The sequence below is a fragment of the Ailuropoda melanoleuca genome, chromosome 1 (assembly GCF_002007445.2).
Source record: "Ailuropoda melanoleuca isolate Jingjing chromosome 1, ASM200744v2, whole genome shotgun sequence".
NCBI classification, from domain to species: Eukaryota; Metazoa; Chordata; class Mammalia; order Carnivora; family Ursidae; genus Ailuropoda; species Ailuropoda melanoleuca.
This window is the reverse complement of record NC_048218.1, coordinates 157,249,556-157,267,655: the sequence shown is the minus strand read 5'-3', so window position 1 is coordinate 157,267,655 and position 18,100 is coordinate 157,249,556. Positions and strand designations below refer to the sequence as shown.

At 37.6% G+C, this 18,100-nt stretch overlaps 1 protein-coding gene across 35 annotated transcripts in view; it reads right to left on the bottom strand.

Annotated features, from left to right (window-relative positions):
• HDAC9 (histone deacetylase 9) overlaps nucleotides 1–18,100 on the bottom strand; it is a 974,909-nt gene that overhangs the window by 440,537 nt on the left and 516,272 nt on the right. For all 35 annotated transcript variants that reach the window (XR_004627984.1, XR_004627978.1, XM_034668867.1 and 32 more), the window contains 3 exons: nucleotides 13,038–13,160; nucleotides 9,553–9,763; nucleotides 8,900–9,117 (listed from right to left, as the gene is read on the bottom strand). Coding sequence is in view for 33 of the 35 variants with exons in the window: in XM_034668867.1 (XP_034524758.1) it covers nucleotides 8,900–9,117; nucleotides 9,553–9,763; nucleotides 13,038–13,160 (552 nt within the window). In the remaining 2 variants the exon portion in view is untranslated. The remainder of the gene's footprint in view (nucleotides 1–8,899; nucleotides 9,118–9,552; nucleotides 9,764–13,037; nucleotides 13,161–18,100) is intronic.

The following is an 18,100-nucleotide window of genomic DNA, read 5'->3' as shown; positions in this document are numbered from 1 at the left end:
CATGATGTAAACCCCAGAAAATAATTGCCACATGGAAATGTGGGCCCTAGTATAGCCAGATTTTCAATTTTTCAGATAATGCCAGAAATCCAGATTTGTATTTGAAATCTTTCTATTTTTAAAGATTGACCAATAATTGAAATGCTTGCTAAGATACGAGGCAGGCCAACGACAGCAGTTCAGTGGAATGGATCCAGTACACAGTGTCTGCCTGTAACCTCTGAAAATAATCCCTTATGGCCCTTCTTACTTAAACCTTACAGAGTTTAGATAATGTAGAGCTGATGCCTGCCTGCTCTTAAAATATACCATCCTTCATACTTGTGAGTTGTTTTATGTTCCCTACATGGTCAAAAATCCAACCACTTTGCCAGGGGTTGGAGGTAGGGATAGGGATTGACTACAAAGGAGCAACACAAGTAAAGTTTGGAAGTTGAGGGAACTGTTCTATCTCTTGATTGTGGTAATTACGTGACAATATGCATTTGTCAAAACTCATGGAACCGTACAGCAAAAGGAATACATTTTGCTGTATAAACTACACCTCACTGAATAATTCAATAATTAACCATAATACAGTTCCAAAGAGAAAACAAGGTCTGCTTCATGATGAATACAAAGGCTCAAGCTGGAACGAAATTTAGTGGTTTGGTTTACAACAAAGTAGCCTGATGCAAGATTAAGGCAAGTATGAAATGTGTCTTGGAAATATGTTAGCACTTCCAGACAGCCAACCATTTTTATTAACAGAATAAAGAAAATTAAACTATTAGTGCTACAGAAGAATATAAATACTGCATTAGTGTTCAGCAGTGCTTACCGTGTTCACAAAGCACTTCCAGTGCCTCCTTTCGTGTAATCCTCACTATAAACCTCTAAAACATGCAATTAGAGAGTTATTGGATGAGGAGGTTTAATACTTTGTCCAAAGTTGCAAAACTAATAAATATTATGCAGGACACCATACACTTCTCTCGGAAAGGTTATCAGGCATTCTAGATGTTGCACTTCATATGAGCTATTCATTATATAGAACTTTCTTTGACTAGAATGATCTGTTTGCAGGTCTAAGAGTCATTCAAGGGAAAGAACATGCCTTCCTTATTTTCATTTTCAGCATGCAGCATAATGGCGGCTAATAAATCTTTGTGGAACACCATCAACGACTCCATGCCAGGAAATTATTTTTTAGAAGTGAGTTTTTATTGCTGGTTGATACAACTAAGTTGATAGCATGAGAATAAAGGTGCATTTAGAATATGGGAGCTTAGACCTGGATGCAATTCTGCCTGAAAGAATGGGAATGCTCTACGACCATGACATTTCAGGGTCACTCTAATCCCTCAGATTTCATAAATATTTAGAGAAAGGGCAGAAAGATAAAGGGGAAGAAAACTAAAATCAAGAATTTATAAGCAACCAAAACCTATAACAAAGAGACGGCCACACATTGGTGGTTTTCATGTCCACAAATCACTTAGCTTTATTAAAAATTCCTTAGTAAGACTTAATTATTTCATCCTGTCAAATGAAACTATTTGTCAAGGTTGAGAAACAACCAAATTATTTAGCTTCCCTCTCCCTTTGAACAGCCTGGAATCAACATCAGTCAAACTACTCACATGGTTTAATTCCCCAGATATTTTTCTTTCCCCTATTTTCTTACCTCATAGTCATGTCCAACTATTGTTTTTCTCATTCAGTAAAAGCGTCTCTGACTAGATTAACAGTGCAGAGTGAAAAGGAAAGGTCGAGGTCCTTCCCTTGGTCTTCAAGTTATGAAAGCAGCACTGGGAACGTTTATGAATGTTACACATTAATCCACTGAAATGGTCATTTAGTTTCTTTTACAAACAAAGGATTTCATCACATCTAATAATAAAGCAACAAGCCATTTTCTGTATATTATAAACCATCAACTAGTAATTACGTAGTGAAATGCTTCTATATGAATTCTCTGTGATGATGTAAGCCGGTATGGCAGTAAGTGGTTTTTCTGAAGCTCAGCTACATACCTACACGGATCTATTTACATTGGGCTAATCATGTCGAAATAACATCTATTTAAGGGCAAAGTCAAAGTTTCTTCTATAAACCTCTATAGATAGATAAATAATCGAGGGGGCTTTTTACTGTTATAAAATTAGGACTGCCTTGCAGTGCCTGCTCAAGTTTTTGGACATACTATCCATCTAATGGGCAAAATGTAATCCTAAATTGTTGATTAAAGACTCTGCCTGGAAACATACTGTCAAATGGAGAGAGAGAAATTAAATCTGACAACAGTAATGCCTACTTTCCTAAATGAAAGCCCAGTTCAAGTTTCTACTCATCCATTTTTCAAAACTTAAAACAAGGCATTTTCCAACCACCCATAGATGAGATGCCAAATTTGCATTTCAGTTGAACTTGATGAAGTAAGTAGACTTTCAGCGTCAGGCTCACTCAGAGCTCTTATGAGAAGATGTTTGCCCAATCTAAAAAAAATAACAATTTTACAACATCATGGCCTGGCCGTACTGCACCCACACCGCACTGCTGGAAAGCTTTACAATCCAGTGGATATCTGAATGTCCCACCATCTGATCCATGTAGAGAGGCTTCCAAGTTAGTAACTGGATGGAGGGCAACGTGTGCAAAGTTGAGAAGTAGGGTCAGCAGAAAGAATTTTTTCATCTTGGCAAATCCAAACCAATACTGAAAATAAATAAATACATAAAACAAGATCATTCTCCTTTTTTGTTTGTTTGTCTTGCCTTTAATTTTAAGTTTTCTACATTTTGGCAAAAATAAAATTAGGAAAATGTTGTCTTGGGGCGCCTGGCTGGCTCAGTCCATAGAGCATACACACAACTCTTGATCCTGGGACTCTTGATCTTGGGGTAGTGAGTTCGAGCCCCACGTTTGGTGTGAAGCTTACTTAAAATAAAAATTTATTAAAAAAAAAAAAAAAGGAAAATCTTGTCTCCTGCTCAGTGATCAAAACAACACTAAAATCCTAAGTACACGTTTAGGTTCAGGACAGGCTTTTGTGTTATTTAACCTATGTCAGAATTCTAGCTCTGTCAACTGCTAGTCCTGTCATGTTGGTCCACCTACTTAAGCCCTTTCAAGTTAAATTTAGTGGGGCACCTGGGTGGCTCAGTCGGTTAACCATCTGCTTTAGGCTTGAGTCATGATCCTGGGGTCTTAGGATCGAGCCCTGTGGGGGCTCCCTACTCAGGGGGAATCTGCTTCTCTCTCTGCTTCTGCTGCTCCCCTTGCTTGTGCTCTCTTGCTCTCTCTGTCAAATAAATAAATAAAATCTTTAAAAATAAATAAAATTAAATTAAATGTAGTGATACTAAAAAGAGTGAGCTGCTAAGTTTAAGAAGATAATATACATAAGAATGTTAGCATTGTGTCCCAGTTTACAGTGGATCCTCCTTATAAAAGGGAGCTGGTATTATGTAAAAGATCCTATCCCTAAGCTACCTATGGAGAAGGTGTGGGGAGGATGCACAGTGCGTAAAAGAAGGGGAGGGGAAGATACACTCGGAGTAATAGGTGCAGGAAAGCAAAGATTGGTTCATCGTCCTCATCTAATCATACTTAAAATGTGAATCTTCCCACAAGGAAGCCATGGGTATAATTATCTTGATTAAAATAAAGCTAATAACAAAGTGTTCCCTTGCTGTTTGATAATAGGAAGTGTGACTTAAAAAATGTAGATTTTTCTGGAATGCTACATCTTTATAGTTGTTGTTCTTCAAATAAATCTCCTTGGGAAAATATACACTTTGCTCAATAGTGCACAAAATAGTTCTATTTTAGAACTGTCTTCAGAGATATTTTATAAGGAAAAAAATAACACACACACACACACACACACACACGCATGTTATGTTTGTGTGCGACCAGAGGGAGCAAAAAATATAGTCCCATGGGTTGCTGTGGATGGATGATCGGGGACAAGGAGTGGATATGAATCATGAGGGGTTATGAAGAATATGTAACATTGGCGTTAGAAAATTATCTCAAGAAAAAGAATAAAATAGATAGTACTCACAAAAAGGGTCAAATTATCTTCCAAAAACTAATGAAAACTCCCCATTTACTCCATTTCAAGATTTGAGCAGAATTATATTCATGCCTTGCTTGTCAGACATAGTATCTACCTGTTTTAATAAGCGCAACACAGGACATCTGCTTGGCCTCCCCTTTACTAATCTCGTCTTAGATATATTTTTATTATGATAAAATAGCACTCATGTCAAAATGCCTAAATATCATAGTAATAAATATATAATAAATACTTATATCTACAGTGAACCTTGACATATATAAGATATCATTTCATGATTAATGTGGGTTTTTTAAAAAAGTGTTGGCTGATATCCAGTCAAAGGAATGCATAAGATATTTATCAAAGAGCATATTACAAAGGGAGAAAGAAAGAAAGAAAGAAAGAAAGAAAGAAAGAAAGAAGAAAGAAAAGAAAGAGGGAAAAAAAAGAGAGAGAGATGGAGTGAGGGAGAGAGGAAGTGAGGAAGAGAGGGAGGGAGGGAGGAAGAAGGGAAGATATAAGAAGGACAAGATAACCCCCAGAGAGGTAACTAAAAACAAGTCTCAAGTCTTACTTCCTCAAAGAAAACAATTTTCTTCCTCCTGTCCCCTATCTTAGTACTTAACACATTGTATTACTGTTTACTGAATATTTCACTCCCCTGCTCCCCACATTGTAAGCTCCATGAAGACACTAAATGCTATTTTCTTAGTGCCTAAAATAGCATCTGGCACAAAGCAAGAATTCAATATGAGTTGCTAAATGGATAAATGCATAATAAATTAGTATTTCATTCAAACAAGTACTGAATGAAGAAGTTTCTTGAAATTCCTGCTTATGTGGATTTGAGAGAATAAATACAAAAAACATAGGTATTTTAGTTAAAATAGAAAAATTTTAGTTAAAATAGAAATTACTAAGTGTGGACCAATGTTATTCTATTAATTATAACAGAGAAATAATTTAAAGAATAATGTTGTCATTGGGTAGGGGGCAGAGGTCTATGTCAAATTATCTCACAACAAAAATGCATGAAGACACTCAGGAAAATTTCTGTATGTCATTCAGATGGTGATATGACTAGAGATCTGCCCTTCTATTAATTAGGCAGTGCTTAGAGTACTCCTTTAAAAATCATAAAAATGGTTAAGTAACTGCAGTGTGTTTTGGTTTCATTAATCATAGTCTTATTTTACCAGAAAATCTGTGCAATATTTAAACTTGAAATGAACTCAGAAGAAAATTCCCAATATCCTCTTACTTTTTTGTGTGCCATTTTGTATTTTGGGGAAAAATTCTACTTTAGAAACTTTTTTTATCTTCCAATTAAAAAACAAAAGATAACCAGGAAAAGCCACAGTTTTCTTTTGATGTAGTATAAAGAAACTCTCGGTTTTTTGAAAAGGCTCACAAGTCATCATTGTAAGAATGTCCCATACGTTAGCAACAGAAACTGTTTAATGCATTTCTGAATATTTTAAATGTCTCAAAAAAAAAAAAAAAAGAACAAATAGCCATGACTTTCTTATGGCTAAACTTCTCAAAACACTTTCAGTAAAAATTGAACATTCAAACTGATGGAGCAGAAGAGACAAATTATTTTGATGGGTTTTCCACTCACCTTTCTAGCTTGCCCTACTGTGTAGATATAACAATACAAATACTACATAAACACATTCCAGGGATATTTCTGCTAACCTATTAAGTACTTACACCCAAATAATTCTTAGGACACACAAATTTCCCACGTAAATGTCATTAAAGTAATAAGCAATAGGTAGGTAAATTATTTAATATGATTAATAATATTTATTGTAGAGTTATAATAAGAAGGAATGACTGCTTTCATAAATGCATTCAAATAATAGCAAGATATGAGATAGTTCAAAATTTAGCAAGTCAATATTTGCATAAACTCTGAAAAGTACAGCTTTGCTTTTAATTCTTCTAAGGATTATTAGCAATTCAATTGTATCATTAAAAATTTCATAGCAGGAAGGACAATCGTATTTCATATGATGTAGGTTTAGGGATAAATCTACTTTTTTTTTTCATTGTCACTGCATGTTTTGCTTCTCTAGATCTTAAAAAAGAACCAAAAAAAGTTGAGGGAGCAAAAGGAAGGGACATTTTCAAATCCGTTATCTGCATACCTAGGTCTTTCTGTGAGCATATATTTCCCACTATAATAAGCTGCTCCAGAGCAGGGACCATGTTTTTATGATGCCAGCTATTTGGCTCCAGTTTGAAATGATTCAATACAGATTCATCCGTTATACCAGGAAAAAAAAGACATAAATTAAAGTTTCTGTGGTTATTTCTCATTAATGGATATTCAAAATGATTAGAGTGTACATAAATATATGATTATACAGAAACTCATTGGTTATTATCATCTAGGTTATGGCCCTCACACCATGTGAAATAAATGTTTTCATCACCTCATGGGGAAGGGTGAGCAGTAGCAATTCATTTCTTGATGGTTCTACTGTGAATACTTCAGAATAGGACAGAGATTCAATATTTTCTTTAATAAGATTCTTCTCTGTTCCCTTAGACAATTGAGGGCAGGTGAAATATTTTCAAAATCTGGAGGATACTGAATGTGCATATGCCATTGGATCAAACATATGGAATACATACTTGGAGAAAAGCCAACTGGAGACTTGCTTGAGTAATCTAAACACCCAAGCTGAGAGGGGTTAATATATAAAGATCAGCTTTGTACTTTGAAGTTTTCTGGACTTCATTTTGTCTAATTAAGACAAGATTTAATAATCAAACCACTGTACAAACATATACCTGAAAGTATAGGTTTGTTTCTAATTTTGGGAAGAATTCTTAACAGATTCCAAGGAATCAGCTCCACATGCGAGAAGGTTTCTGATAAGATTTGCTTTTCTCATTGCTCAATGCAAATGCCTGCTTTTCATCTTGGTTTCTTCCATGTGACTGAAGTTAGCATCCGCCTGTCAAAATCTCAAGTGTGATACTAAAATATAAAGACCCTGTTATTAGCATACCACTGAGTCTGAAACACTGGCATCTCTAGGTCATAAGAAATATATTCCAAAATATTCTTTAAAGTATTCATAAGAATCTAATGAACTTAATTCCAGATCACAATATTATGAGGCAACGCCGTGCATGGGTGGCTTAGTCAGTTCAGCATCTGACTTTTAATTTCGGCACAGGTTGTGATCTCAGGGTCGTGAGATTGAGCCCCAGGTTGGGCTCTACACTGGGTGTGAAGCCTGCTTAATATTGTCTCTCCCTCTTCCTCTGCCCTTCCCCCACTCATGCTCTCTTGCTCTCTCTCTCTTAAAAAAACCAAAAAACCCCCCAAAACAAAACAACCCCCCAAAAAAACAAAACAAAAGAAAATATTATGAGGCAAAAGGTAGGATTCCCAATCTTTCTTCTTTCATAAATTTTTCACATTAGTCACTGGACAATTTTTCAAGAATACGCAGTAGTTTTAAGTAGTGCTGAGAAACCACGAAACAAACAAACTGAACTCTACCATAATATAGTAAACATATGCAGAGTCACACTCAAGTCAACGAGTACCAGGACACTCTATGAGAAAGAAGTTGGCCTCCTCCAGTGAGACTGCTTTGATACAAAATAATTTGCTAAATTTGGAGAAATGCTGTAGCAATAATAGCATCAATCTGATGATGCATAAAGAGTGTACAGTGCTGTGGGCTACAGCGTGCAGTACAGTGAGAGATGGCAGCAAAGTCACTGGCCACGGCCATCCAACTCCAGTACCCACTTCCTCATCCACTCCTCCTCCCCCACACATCATCTTTGAAGGCAGAAAAGGGCTGGGCTGGAGGGGGGCCAAAGGGAAGGGAAATACTCTCGCCCTGCCTGCAATAAAGTAAGCCCACGATGAAGAACCCCCTTTCTCCTATTGTTATTCTCCAATTAGACCTTTGCACGGGAAGGGTTGCTTTGTTTCTCTCATGACACAATAAAGCTTTTCAACAGTAGGCCAATTTTTAGCTACCTATCAGTAAACACAATGTCATTTCGTAATAATCATACTTCTCTAAGATCCATGTAGGTGATACAGTAACAAGGGAGAGTGAGTAGAATTATGCTATTCAGGACGATAACACTTCCAGGAATAAGAAGACGGCTTTGTAAACCTACCATAGAGGAGTGCAGTGTCAAAACTGGGTAGACCAGATTTGCTTATGAGTTCATTGAAAATGTTTTACCAGCCTGGCCTGTCTGATATTGTTATATTGTAATCACTGTTTCTTTGTGGTTACCTCAGCAGGAGAGCGCCTAAGGATGTGGTATGATACAGACATCAGCTTTCCATTTTGGCCACAATAAGGCTGCCAGAAAATTACCACACATTTCTGAGAAATTGCTTCAAACACTGTTTGGAATAAAGCGGGGCATGCTAAAAAATAAATAGAACATGGATACATACGAGTGGCTGAGGAACAGTTTGTGGGCTCACCTTGTCATATCTGCCTGCACCTGTGCGAGATTTTTGTCAATCCACCACATTCAACTCTGCCTCAAGCCTTTTCTACGAAACCAAAAAATGGGGCTCTGCACACAGGCGCCTGTATGTGCTTCTGAATTCAAACAGGCCCGCAATCATCAAAGACTTTAGTAATCTATAATAATGTTGCCACAAACATCCTGTGAATGTAATGATGGTGAAAAGACTGATACTGTGAGGCTGTGCCCGAGGGCTAGGGTGGCTATCTCCTTTTGATGGTGATGCACAGATACCAACATTCTCCTCCTGTGTGCCCGGATCAGAGAAGAGAACCCCAATTTCCCCACTGGTGGTTGTGACACCCTGACTTTGACTTGGGGGCTTACTTTGTTCATGTGGATCTGCTGCTGGTATTGCTTCTGCTTCTCCAAGAATTGCTGGTGTTGCTGCTGAATGACCAGCTGAGCCAACGTGCTCTGAGGCAGAGGTGCAGACTGCGTTCGATTCAGGGGTCTGTGACGGGGTAATTTGTGGGTACCTCTAATGCCAGGTGAAATTCTCTCCTTTGCTGCCAACGGAGACTGAGGATGTAAGGGGACTCCACCTGAAAAAGAATATATGTATGTACACACATACACACAATTTTGCTTAAGAAAAGACGAAAGAACCACAGAAAATAGATCCAGGAGATAAATCTGATGAAAATCAGTGATTTTACTGGGCAAATATCAGAAGAAGGCTAGGTCGTAGGGGATGCAGGCAGAAGTGCCAGAACATGAGACAGGGAGGCATCTGACCCATGACTCCCCAGCAGTCACCTTGAGAGGCATGAAGGTTAAGTAAGGTGCGGGGCTTCCCCCCACCACGTGTCTAAGGGAATAAATAAGAAGAGTAGCATTTCCCACAATATCAAGTGTCAGGGAGACCCTTGTGTGACACTGTCAATTTTTATGAGGGTCTTGAGCTAAAAAGACTTTACGCTGCACTGCGGATAAATAAAGTCCTAAAATGACCCGCGAACAGTGCCATTATTATTTACCAGCCACGAGGAGCTTCTGCTGTCGCATTTGTTCTTTCAATAATAGATGCTGCAGGAGCGCTTGGTGGCTGCTGTTGGGCTTTCCCTCTAAAGCAACGTGGGGGTGGCTTGAAGATGCTGGGATGCTGCCCGCGTACTGCCCGGGCAGAGGAACGCCTTGTCGGAGCGTCTGGGTCTCACACTTCTGTTTTTCTTTGAGTGAATTCGAAGCCTGTGTCAAGAAATAATAAAGATGGTAATCCTCTTTCATCCATTGGGTCTGTACACCATTAGCGGAGTTTCTTATTCCATAATTCTCCCCTCCTCCACCCGAAAGAAAACCCCATCTGACTGATGGCTGAGTAGGGAAAATGTATAAAGTCATGTCTTTTTTTTTTTCTCCTAGTTTTCTTTTTTTAATTGAAGTGTAGTTGACATATAACATCACACATGTTTCAGGTGTACAACACAGTGATTCAACATCTGTCTACACTAGACGTGCTCACCGTGATGAGTGCAGTCACCACCTGTCGCCAGACAAACGTGGTACAATGTTACTGACTATATTCCCCTAGGCTGCATTTCTTATCCCTGTGACTTATGTATTTTACAACTGGAAGTTTGGACCTCTTAATCACCTCCGCCTATTTTGCCCAACAGTGTGTCTTTTTTTTTTTTTTAAAGATTTTATTTATTTATTCGACAGAGATAGAGACAGCCAGCGAGAGAGGGAACACAAAGCAGGGGGAGTGGGAGAGGAAGAAGCAGGCTCATAGCGAAGGAGCCTGACGTGGGGCTTGATCCCATAACGCCGGGATCACGCCCTGAGCCGAAGGCAGACGCTTAACCGCTGTGCCACCCAGGCGCCCCCCAACAGTGTGTCTTTTTAGACTAACTGAATTAACAGAGGATAAATAAAAATAGGGTTGAAGTACTGAAGACAAGTTAGTATTGAGTACCATTGTACTGAACTTTTGTTCACACTGAAAATGATGTTAATTTCAGGCTTAATAATTGGGAAGTTTATTTAAAAAATATTTTAGTATACTGTTGAAGTAAAAAGGGCATACTGGAAATGTAAAATTGATTCAAATTGCTAAACTAATGACTCTATCATAGCAATGAAGAAGCTGGAGATAGAACCGTCTGTAATTTTGGAGGTTCAAGCAAAAGGAGCAATTCCTCTTATGTCCTCTAATAAGCTCACAGAGCTGTAGGGTTCCAATATTTAATTTTTAAAATGAAATTCTTCAGCTAACTCAATGAAAGGTTGTATAAAATATGCAGGACTTTGATTTAAATGTGTACTTTGTATTAATTCATAACAGATTCCCAAATCTTTAAATATTGAAAATGACACTTCAGATACTTTTGTTTAATAAAATAAACTACAAGTGAAATTAGATCAAATAAAAATGCTATTAAGAACTTGAAATGTATGATAACACAGTAATAAGGTAATAATAATTACATCATCAATAGTAATAATGAATTATCCTATTCAAAGAATTTAATGAATGGAGGTCATTTTGGTATCACAAGAGCAGAAGTCTAATACCTCAAAATTATGTGGCATGTTTCTTTTCAAAACTCATGTTTCATCTTTCAAAATTGCTGTGCTCCAGGGAAGCAAAGCAATTTTCAGTGATGGAGAAATTGAAGGACAAAGAGGTAAATGGTTTGTCTTAGTCACATGGCAAGTCAAAGCAATGTTTAATCTAGGAGTGATTCCTTCTCCTGGCCTCTTTTCCTTAAAATTTCCCACTCTTCAGTGGGGAAATGGAATATTAGAGATCCCTTTGCCAAAGCAATACTAAGCTTGAAAAATTAATTGTGATGGCCTCATCCACACCAAAATGGAAGCAAAGAAAAATGAAACTTCAATCCAAACCACATTGGTTTATTCATCCAACGGTACCAAATTGTATTACCATTGAAACATTAAATGGTCTGGCATTCGTACTTGGTCCTTTGGGAAAAAATTCTCTCTGACCACATTAACGGTGGTGTATGCTTGTGTTAGCTGGTAGGAATGACTTAGAACATGCAAAAAAGGGTGGAAATAAAATGCCTATTCACGTGTCATGAGAAGCTTTTGTGTTACTATTTGCTTATCATCAGGAGAAAGGAGACAGAGGAATTAAAGAAAAATAATTTTTAATAAGTGGAGATGTGAAAATACCATCCATGAATATTTATGTTCAGTTTCACCCCAATTTCTTTTTTTTTTTCTTTCTTTTCACTAGAACCAACTGTTTACAAATGCTTCACAGGGAATTTCAAGGGGGGGGTAACTGAAATCAGTATTTTTAAGCCTTTCTTCTTCAATTCCAGATATAAAACAACATCCAAATTCTGCTTTTTCCTCACTGGTATAAGATTACTATATCATGTAAGACAACATTCCACTCTATAAAAAATACCAAATATAACCAGATATCTCTTAGATTGATTGTAGAATATGGATTGAACCCAATTACAAAATCTATCACTTAAAAACGTCAGTATAGGTGTGCTTGTGCATAAATTAGCCCACCATATACAGGGCTTAAATTTTGAAAATAAATGAGGCACAACATGGTCACCTCTTTAAAAATTTTCTGGAGTGGGCGTATTGTAAAAACGTGAATATGACAAGCTGGACTCCATGGAAGATGTCCTGCTAAGAAGTCTGACAAAATTGGTGCCAAGGATTGAAATAAATTTCTCTTTAAACCTAATGCATCACATGACCTCTGCATAAGTACAAGTTAATGTACTCACAGTTCACAGATGAATTTTTCCAGGTAAAGCTTACCAATCTTTTACAATGACTAAAATTTATATTATTTTGGGGAATATGTATAAAACAATTACTGCTATCTTCTGCTAGTAGGACAATTTCCTCCCAAAGATCCTATTTAAAATGTCAGGACTTTTAAAGTAATTGATTCACTCTGAATCTCCTGGGAAGAATTTAATATTGCTCTTAGAGAGGTTTTCCAGATATGTATTCCTTAGTACCACAGAGTCAGTAACTTAAATTACGAAAATAAAGTCATTCACAAAATAAATTCTATAAACATATGCTGCTGTGCTTGGAAGCTTCATCTCTCAACCCTGGCCTGGGTTGAGTCCTAGGACTGCTACTCAAGAGCTCTGTGATCTTGGGCTTTTAAATATTCCAAGGCTCAGCTGCTGCTTCTGTAAAAATGTGGCCTGTAATCTCTGTTTCATGGGACGGCTGTGTGGCGCTACTAAATTAATATATCTGGAGAGTGCTTTCTTTTTTAAAAGCTATAAAACATTATATAAATGTTAGTTATTGTTTTTATATATATTACATACTGTGAACCAGTATAATTCTTTAATTTGAAATCAAACTGAACATCTTTGCACAACTTAGAGTGAAGTAAGTGAATTCTAGGAGAAGCGAACTCTACCAAGTTTCCCTGAAGTCTAAATACACAAGAAATGACAGAGTTCCCCTCTGAAAATATCACTTGGGCTGCTGTGTAATGACTTACGTTGAGCTGCGTTGGCACTGCTGGAAGTCCCAAGGTAATGTTGGGCAGAGAAGGAGAGGTATAAAGACTTAGCAGGTTCATGGAATCTTCATGAATTAGAATGCGTTGCTGGGACACAATTTGCTGTTTAAAAAAAAAAATGAAAAGGCAGTCTCAAAACATTATTGTATCATAAAATTTACTGTAAAATGTCCACATTTCAGAAAATAGATTTTATATTATCATGATTAGTTGAAATAGTCAAGTATTCTAATTGTTTATTTTATGATTTCTGTATCCAAAAGTTACATGTGAAAATTAAATTAAAATTTTGTTCATTAGACATAATCACAGAATCTGAAGAAAGGGCTTCTATGTTCAGTTTGCAAAATTCTTTTTAAAAATTCTACCTTTATTGACCATAATAGTGTGTCTGTCATCAATTGGTACAACAATTAAAGTGACTAATTCTTATGAATATATTTTTGTATTACTGAGGGAGGAATATGTATATAATACTGCTATAATCATTATCTTTATATAGATTAAACATCTTTTACGGATGGGGAAACTCACACAAGAAAATCTTAGATTAGATATCACCGTATAGGACTTCTATAATTAATAGTATGTTTTTAATATAAAATATATGAATAGACAACTCTGTGTGGTGCAGGTTTAGATCATTCACATTCAGAAGCTAAGCTAAACGCTAAAATGTTACAAGTTCCCTGTGCCACAATAGGCTTCATTTACCCTGAAAATACCTTGAATGTTCTGGCATCACAGTCCTTTTTACAACAAATGCCTTTTTTTAATCCAATACTAAGAGTCATGTTTTCCCACATGTGGCCTAATATGGTTGCTTGAATTACATTTTCTGTTTAACTCTTGCTTCCCTCCCAGAACTCTTACACAATAAGAGTTACAAAGGTCTTATTAGACTAAGGAACTCTGGCCTGATATGGTCCCCAAGGGAACAACATCCCTGAAAGAGAATACTCCATGTAACAGTATGATACAGTGACTGCTTTCTTCCCAAACAAAAAGCATATGGGACTCCAATAATAGACCACCTCCAAGAGGGATACTGCACACACGGGCTTTGACTAAAGTAAATATAATAACTTGTCAAGCATGTTTGGGGGAGCTGTAGATTTTCCCCTGGACAAACCTGGGATATCAATTAACTGGGGAAAATATCATGTGCTAATACAATGCGACCTCAGAATGTCACTGAAGAGTGATGCGCCACCAAAACACAGGATGTTATTCCAAAACATCACCTCAATCACACGTTTGTTTGCAGACGAGTCGTAGCCTTCACATAATAAGAGCAGAAGGTTAAATGGAGATTTTTTCTCATGGCAATGTGGAATTCCAAGCTAAGTCAGATTTTGTTTATTCTCAAAAGAACTCAGGTATTTGTGCATGAAAACCAAGAGACATATTGAACCTTTTTTTTTTTTAATTACATTGACTTTAGACGCAACCCTTTACAAAATTAAGGTTGTCTAAAATGCCACTGCGTGAAAACTAGGGAAAAGATTTTATCATTACAATGAGGTTGCATGACTTCAGGAGATCTGAGTAGCAGTCGCCTATTTGCTCTAATTAAAAAGGCAAGCTTTTATTTTGCTTACATGAATATGCTTTTAACATTAATTTCTAGTTTGGAATAGATGCTTGAATAAGAACAAAAAGAATGAAGAAGTGAAAAATATTTTAACTAGCTTATTAGCAGCAAATAGTAATTTATAATAAAATGGTATTTCATTCCCTTACTCTTTTCATAGAAGAGAAATACATGTGGAAAAATAAGCACTTTAAGTCACGTATGATATTCATTCCAGGTTGTTATCTGCTTATCACAGCACTGACCCTGGACATGCACTGTGGGAATGGCACCAAAGACACACCACAGGCCTCATGAAAGATGTCGTCTTTGTTTCCCAGAATGCACTTCTGGAGCATCCTCCCACCGCATTCCAGGAAGCAAACCTATACTAAAGTAAGAAAAATATTTCTTCTTGGATGTAATGATGGCAGCAGGGGACTAGCTGCTCACATGGGCTTTGAGGTGAAAGAGAAGACATTGGGGAATATTCTTACTATGGGATTAAACTGAAGTTTCATATCAAAATTGAGCAGCTCCACTTCCTATGACAGTGCACTGATTTTCAGCCCCTACTGTGTGCCAAGCCCTCTGCCAGGGACTTTTGGGACATTAACTTATTCTTCACAAGCACTGCAGCAATCGTTGTGCTTCAGTTATGGATGGAGAAACCAAGTGATTTCCTCAATTCTGGCTCCCACTGGCGTCAACAATATAACTTTTAAGCTGACTGAGGCTCCAAGGTTTGTTGTCAGGTACCGCTGTGGAAGCTACCCAGCCCACTCTGCTGCCATTCCTGAAGGATATGAGACCGTAAGAAAAAGGAGGGTGCAGGGGAAGCTTTAGAGAGGAAGAGGAAGCAAAATCAGGTCCTGAGGCTAATGCAAAAGAATAAATGTGTGCAACTGGGAACCAGCTGACCTGGGCATGAGAAGAAAGGGAAAGCGCTGGTGACTTTATAGACATGAGGGTCTTCAAGTCACAGACACAATTCCTGAGCAAACAAGGAAAGTCCTGAGTTCCCCAGGTACACTCGGTGCCTAGCTGGCTCTTCCCACAGAGACTAACTGGTACCTAACTGGTACAGAGACTCAGTACCTAGCTGGCTCTTCTCGGTACCTAGTCACTCGGTACCTAGTTGGCTCTTCCCACAGAGATTAACTGGTATAGTACCGTATCACAGAACTTCAGGAACTTGGACATCATTTAGTTCATTTCCTTCAATTACAGACAAGGTAACAGGCACAGCATTTCACAGGATGACTTGAATCACAAATGACTTCACAGACCTGAAAAAATGTTTTCCTCAAATTATCTTCTTTAAATGCAACTTTCCTCAGTACGGCTTTATGGTCAGTACAGTCTATCTTTCCAGGTTAGTGTTTTCTTAGCATGAACCTGGAGTTGTAGTCTATCTACACTGCTAAAAGAGTGCGTACACACTTGAAAACAAGCTGAACAGGTGGTGAGAGGTGCCAATTCACTGAGAAAATGAAGGATCCCGACCAGTATTCTTAGCCTGGAAGGTTACCCCACCTTAGCATTGTGGTGAGATCACAAGCATTTTAGGGCAAAGCCAGGATTTTTTTCAGGAAGCAATTCTGAAACTGATCCAGCCCTTAAATCAAAGCTGTGCTAAAATGCCAACATTTTACATCTTAGAACATGGAGAGGATGGTTTTAATCTAAAAATTTTTCAGAACCAGAAACTATTGCTGTAGTTAGATAAAATGGAAATATTAAAGGCATAAATGACTATCTCTTAACATTCATGAAACAATTAATAAGTAACAATTCAGTTGGGTTAGCAGTATGTCATTGGATGGTAGATGTGTAAGTATGTCCTACATGACACAAGTTCATGTGCTAGTTAGGAGCACATAAAAGTAGAAAACAAACTCTAATGACCTGTGATAATTACTATAATTAAAATAGGGTTCAATCACTTCAGCGGCACAGAGCAGGGTGTCAATTTTATACCAGGCTTTGATAGGTAACTAGCATTTCACCAGAAGGAGCATAATGTGGAGAAGAGGGATATGACTGAGTCAGGTGTGGGGTTCAGGGGAGGTATACTCATATCTTAATAATGACCTTCAAAATATTTTCTCACCATCAGAGCAACTGCGGATAATATCTGCAATTCAGATGAGTAAAATGAACTGAAAAATTATGTGTCTTTTCAAAGAGCTATTAATTTTGCCATTGAAATCAGGAAGCTATTCCTTTCAACAAAAAGATTCAATCTCTTACAAAACGAACACTGGTAAAAATTAGAAAAATACAGAATCTCGAATGTCATAGGGATTTAGAATGGCAAAAACCATCACACACTGCTGGTGGGACTACAGGCTGGTATAACAATCCTGGTGAATAATTTATGACAATAAAATAATTACATTATATACCGTGACCCCCAAATTCTTCTGCTGGGAATTATATCTTCAAGAAATTCTCTCCTTAAGCTCTCATTCATCATCATTTAGGATAATGTCCATGAGTATATACTGAAGCAGTTTTTGGTGGTGGGTGAGAACTGGAGGCCACTGGGGCATCCAACCGGAGAATGGGTAGGTAAAATAGAGCACCGCCCACCAAGGATTGTTATGGTGTTTAAAAGCAAACTATTAGGTATCTGCATCCATAATGACATAACCAGATCTAAAAACATATGCTTAGTGATAAAAATAAGAAATGGAATGAGATTGATAACACTATGCCATTTATACTCACTAAAATTCTTGGACACAAAGCAGAAAATGCATATGATGTAAGAGCCCATGCAAACAAAAATACGGGCAAGAATGACTTGCCTATGGGGGCAAGGAAAATGGAAGTGGGGATAGGAGATACATAGGAAGGAAGGAAGGTGGAAGGAAGGGAGGGAATGAGGGAGGGAGGGAGGGAGGGAAGGGAAGGGAAAGGAATACTTTTCTCACTCTTAAGACAAAGAAGTCAACAGATGACCTTTAACAGAACACTAGTTATGTAAAAAAATCACCTACTTTTAAGCAGCTCTTAGAAAAAGTGGGTGTAGAATTTTAAATATACTACATTTCAAAATTATCTACAATATGCATGAGCATCAGAAAAAGAATATAAGTATCTACAGAATTTTGGTGAGGAGCAGTCGGGCTAGTGAAAAGAAGTGTGGTCTCAGTGCCCTGCATTTGAGCTCTACCACTCACGGCCTATGACTGGGCAGCTGCCCACCTTCCCTGGACATCGACACCTTCGGCCTGGGACAGGAGCACCTCCGACTAGCATGATCAGGTAACATGCGTGTGCATTAGCGCGGTATTCAGGAAAACGTGCTTGTAAACCTCAATCTGCTGTAGCTTTAAAAGGTCCCAGATCCCCACATTAGACTATCTAAAAGAGAGAGCCACATTAAAAACGAAAACAAAACAAAACCCAACAAAGAATTCCAAACCAAAAAAATCTCTTAATCATTTAATACTTCTTTATG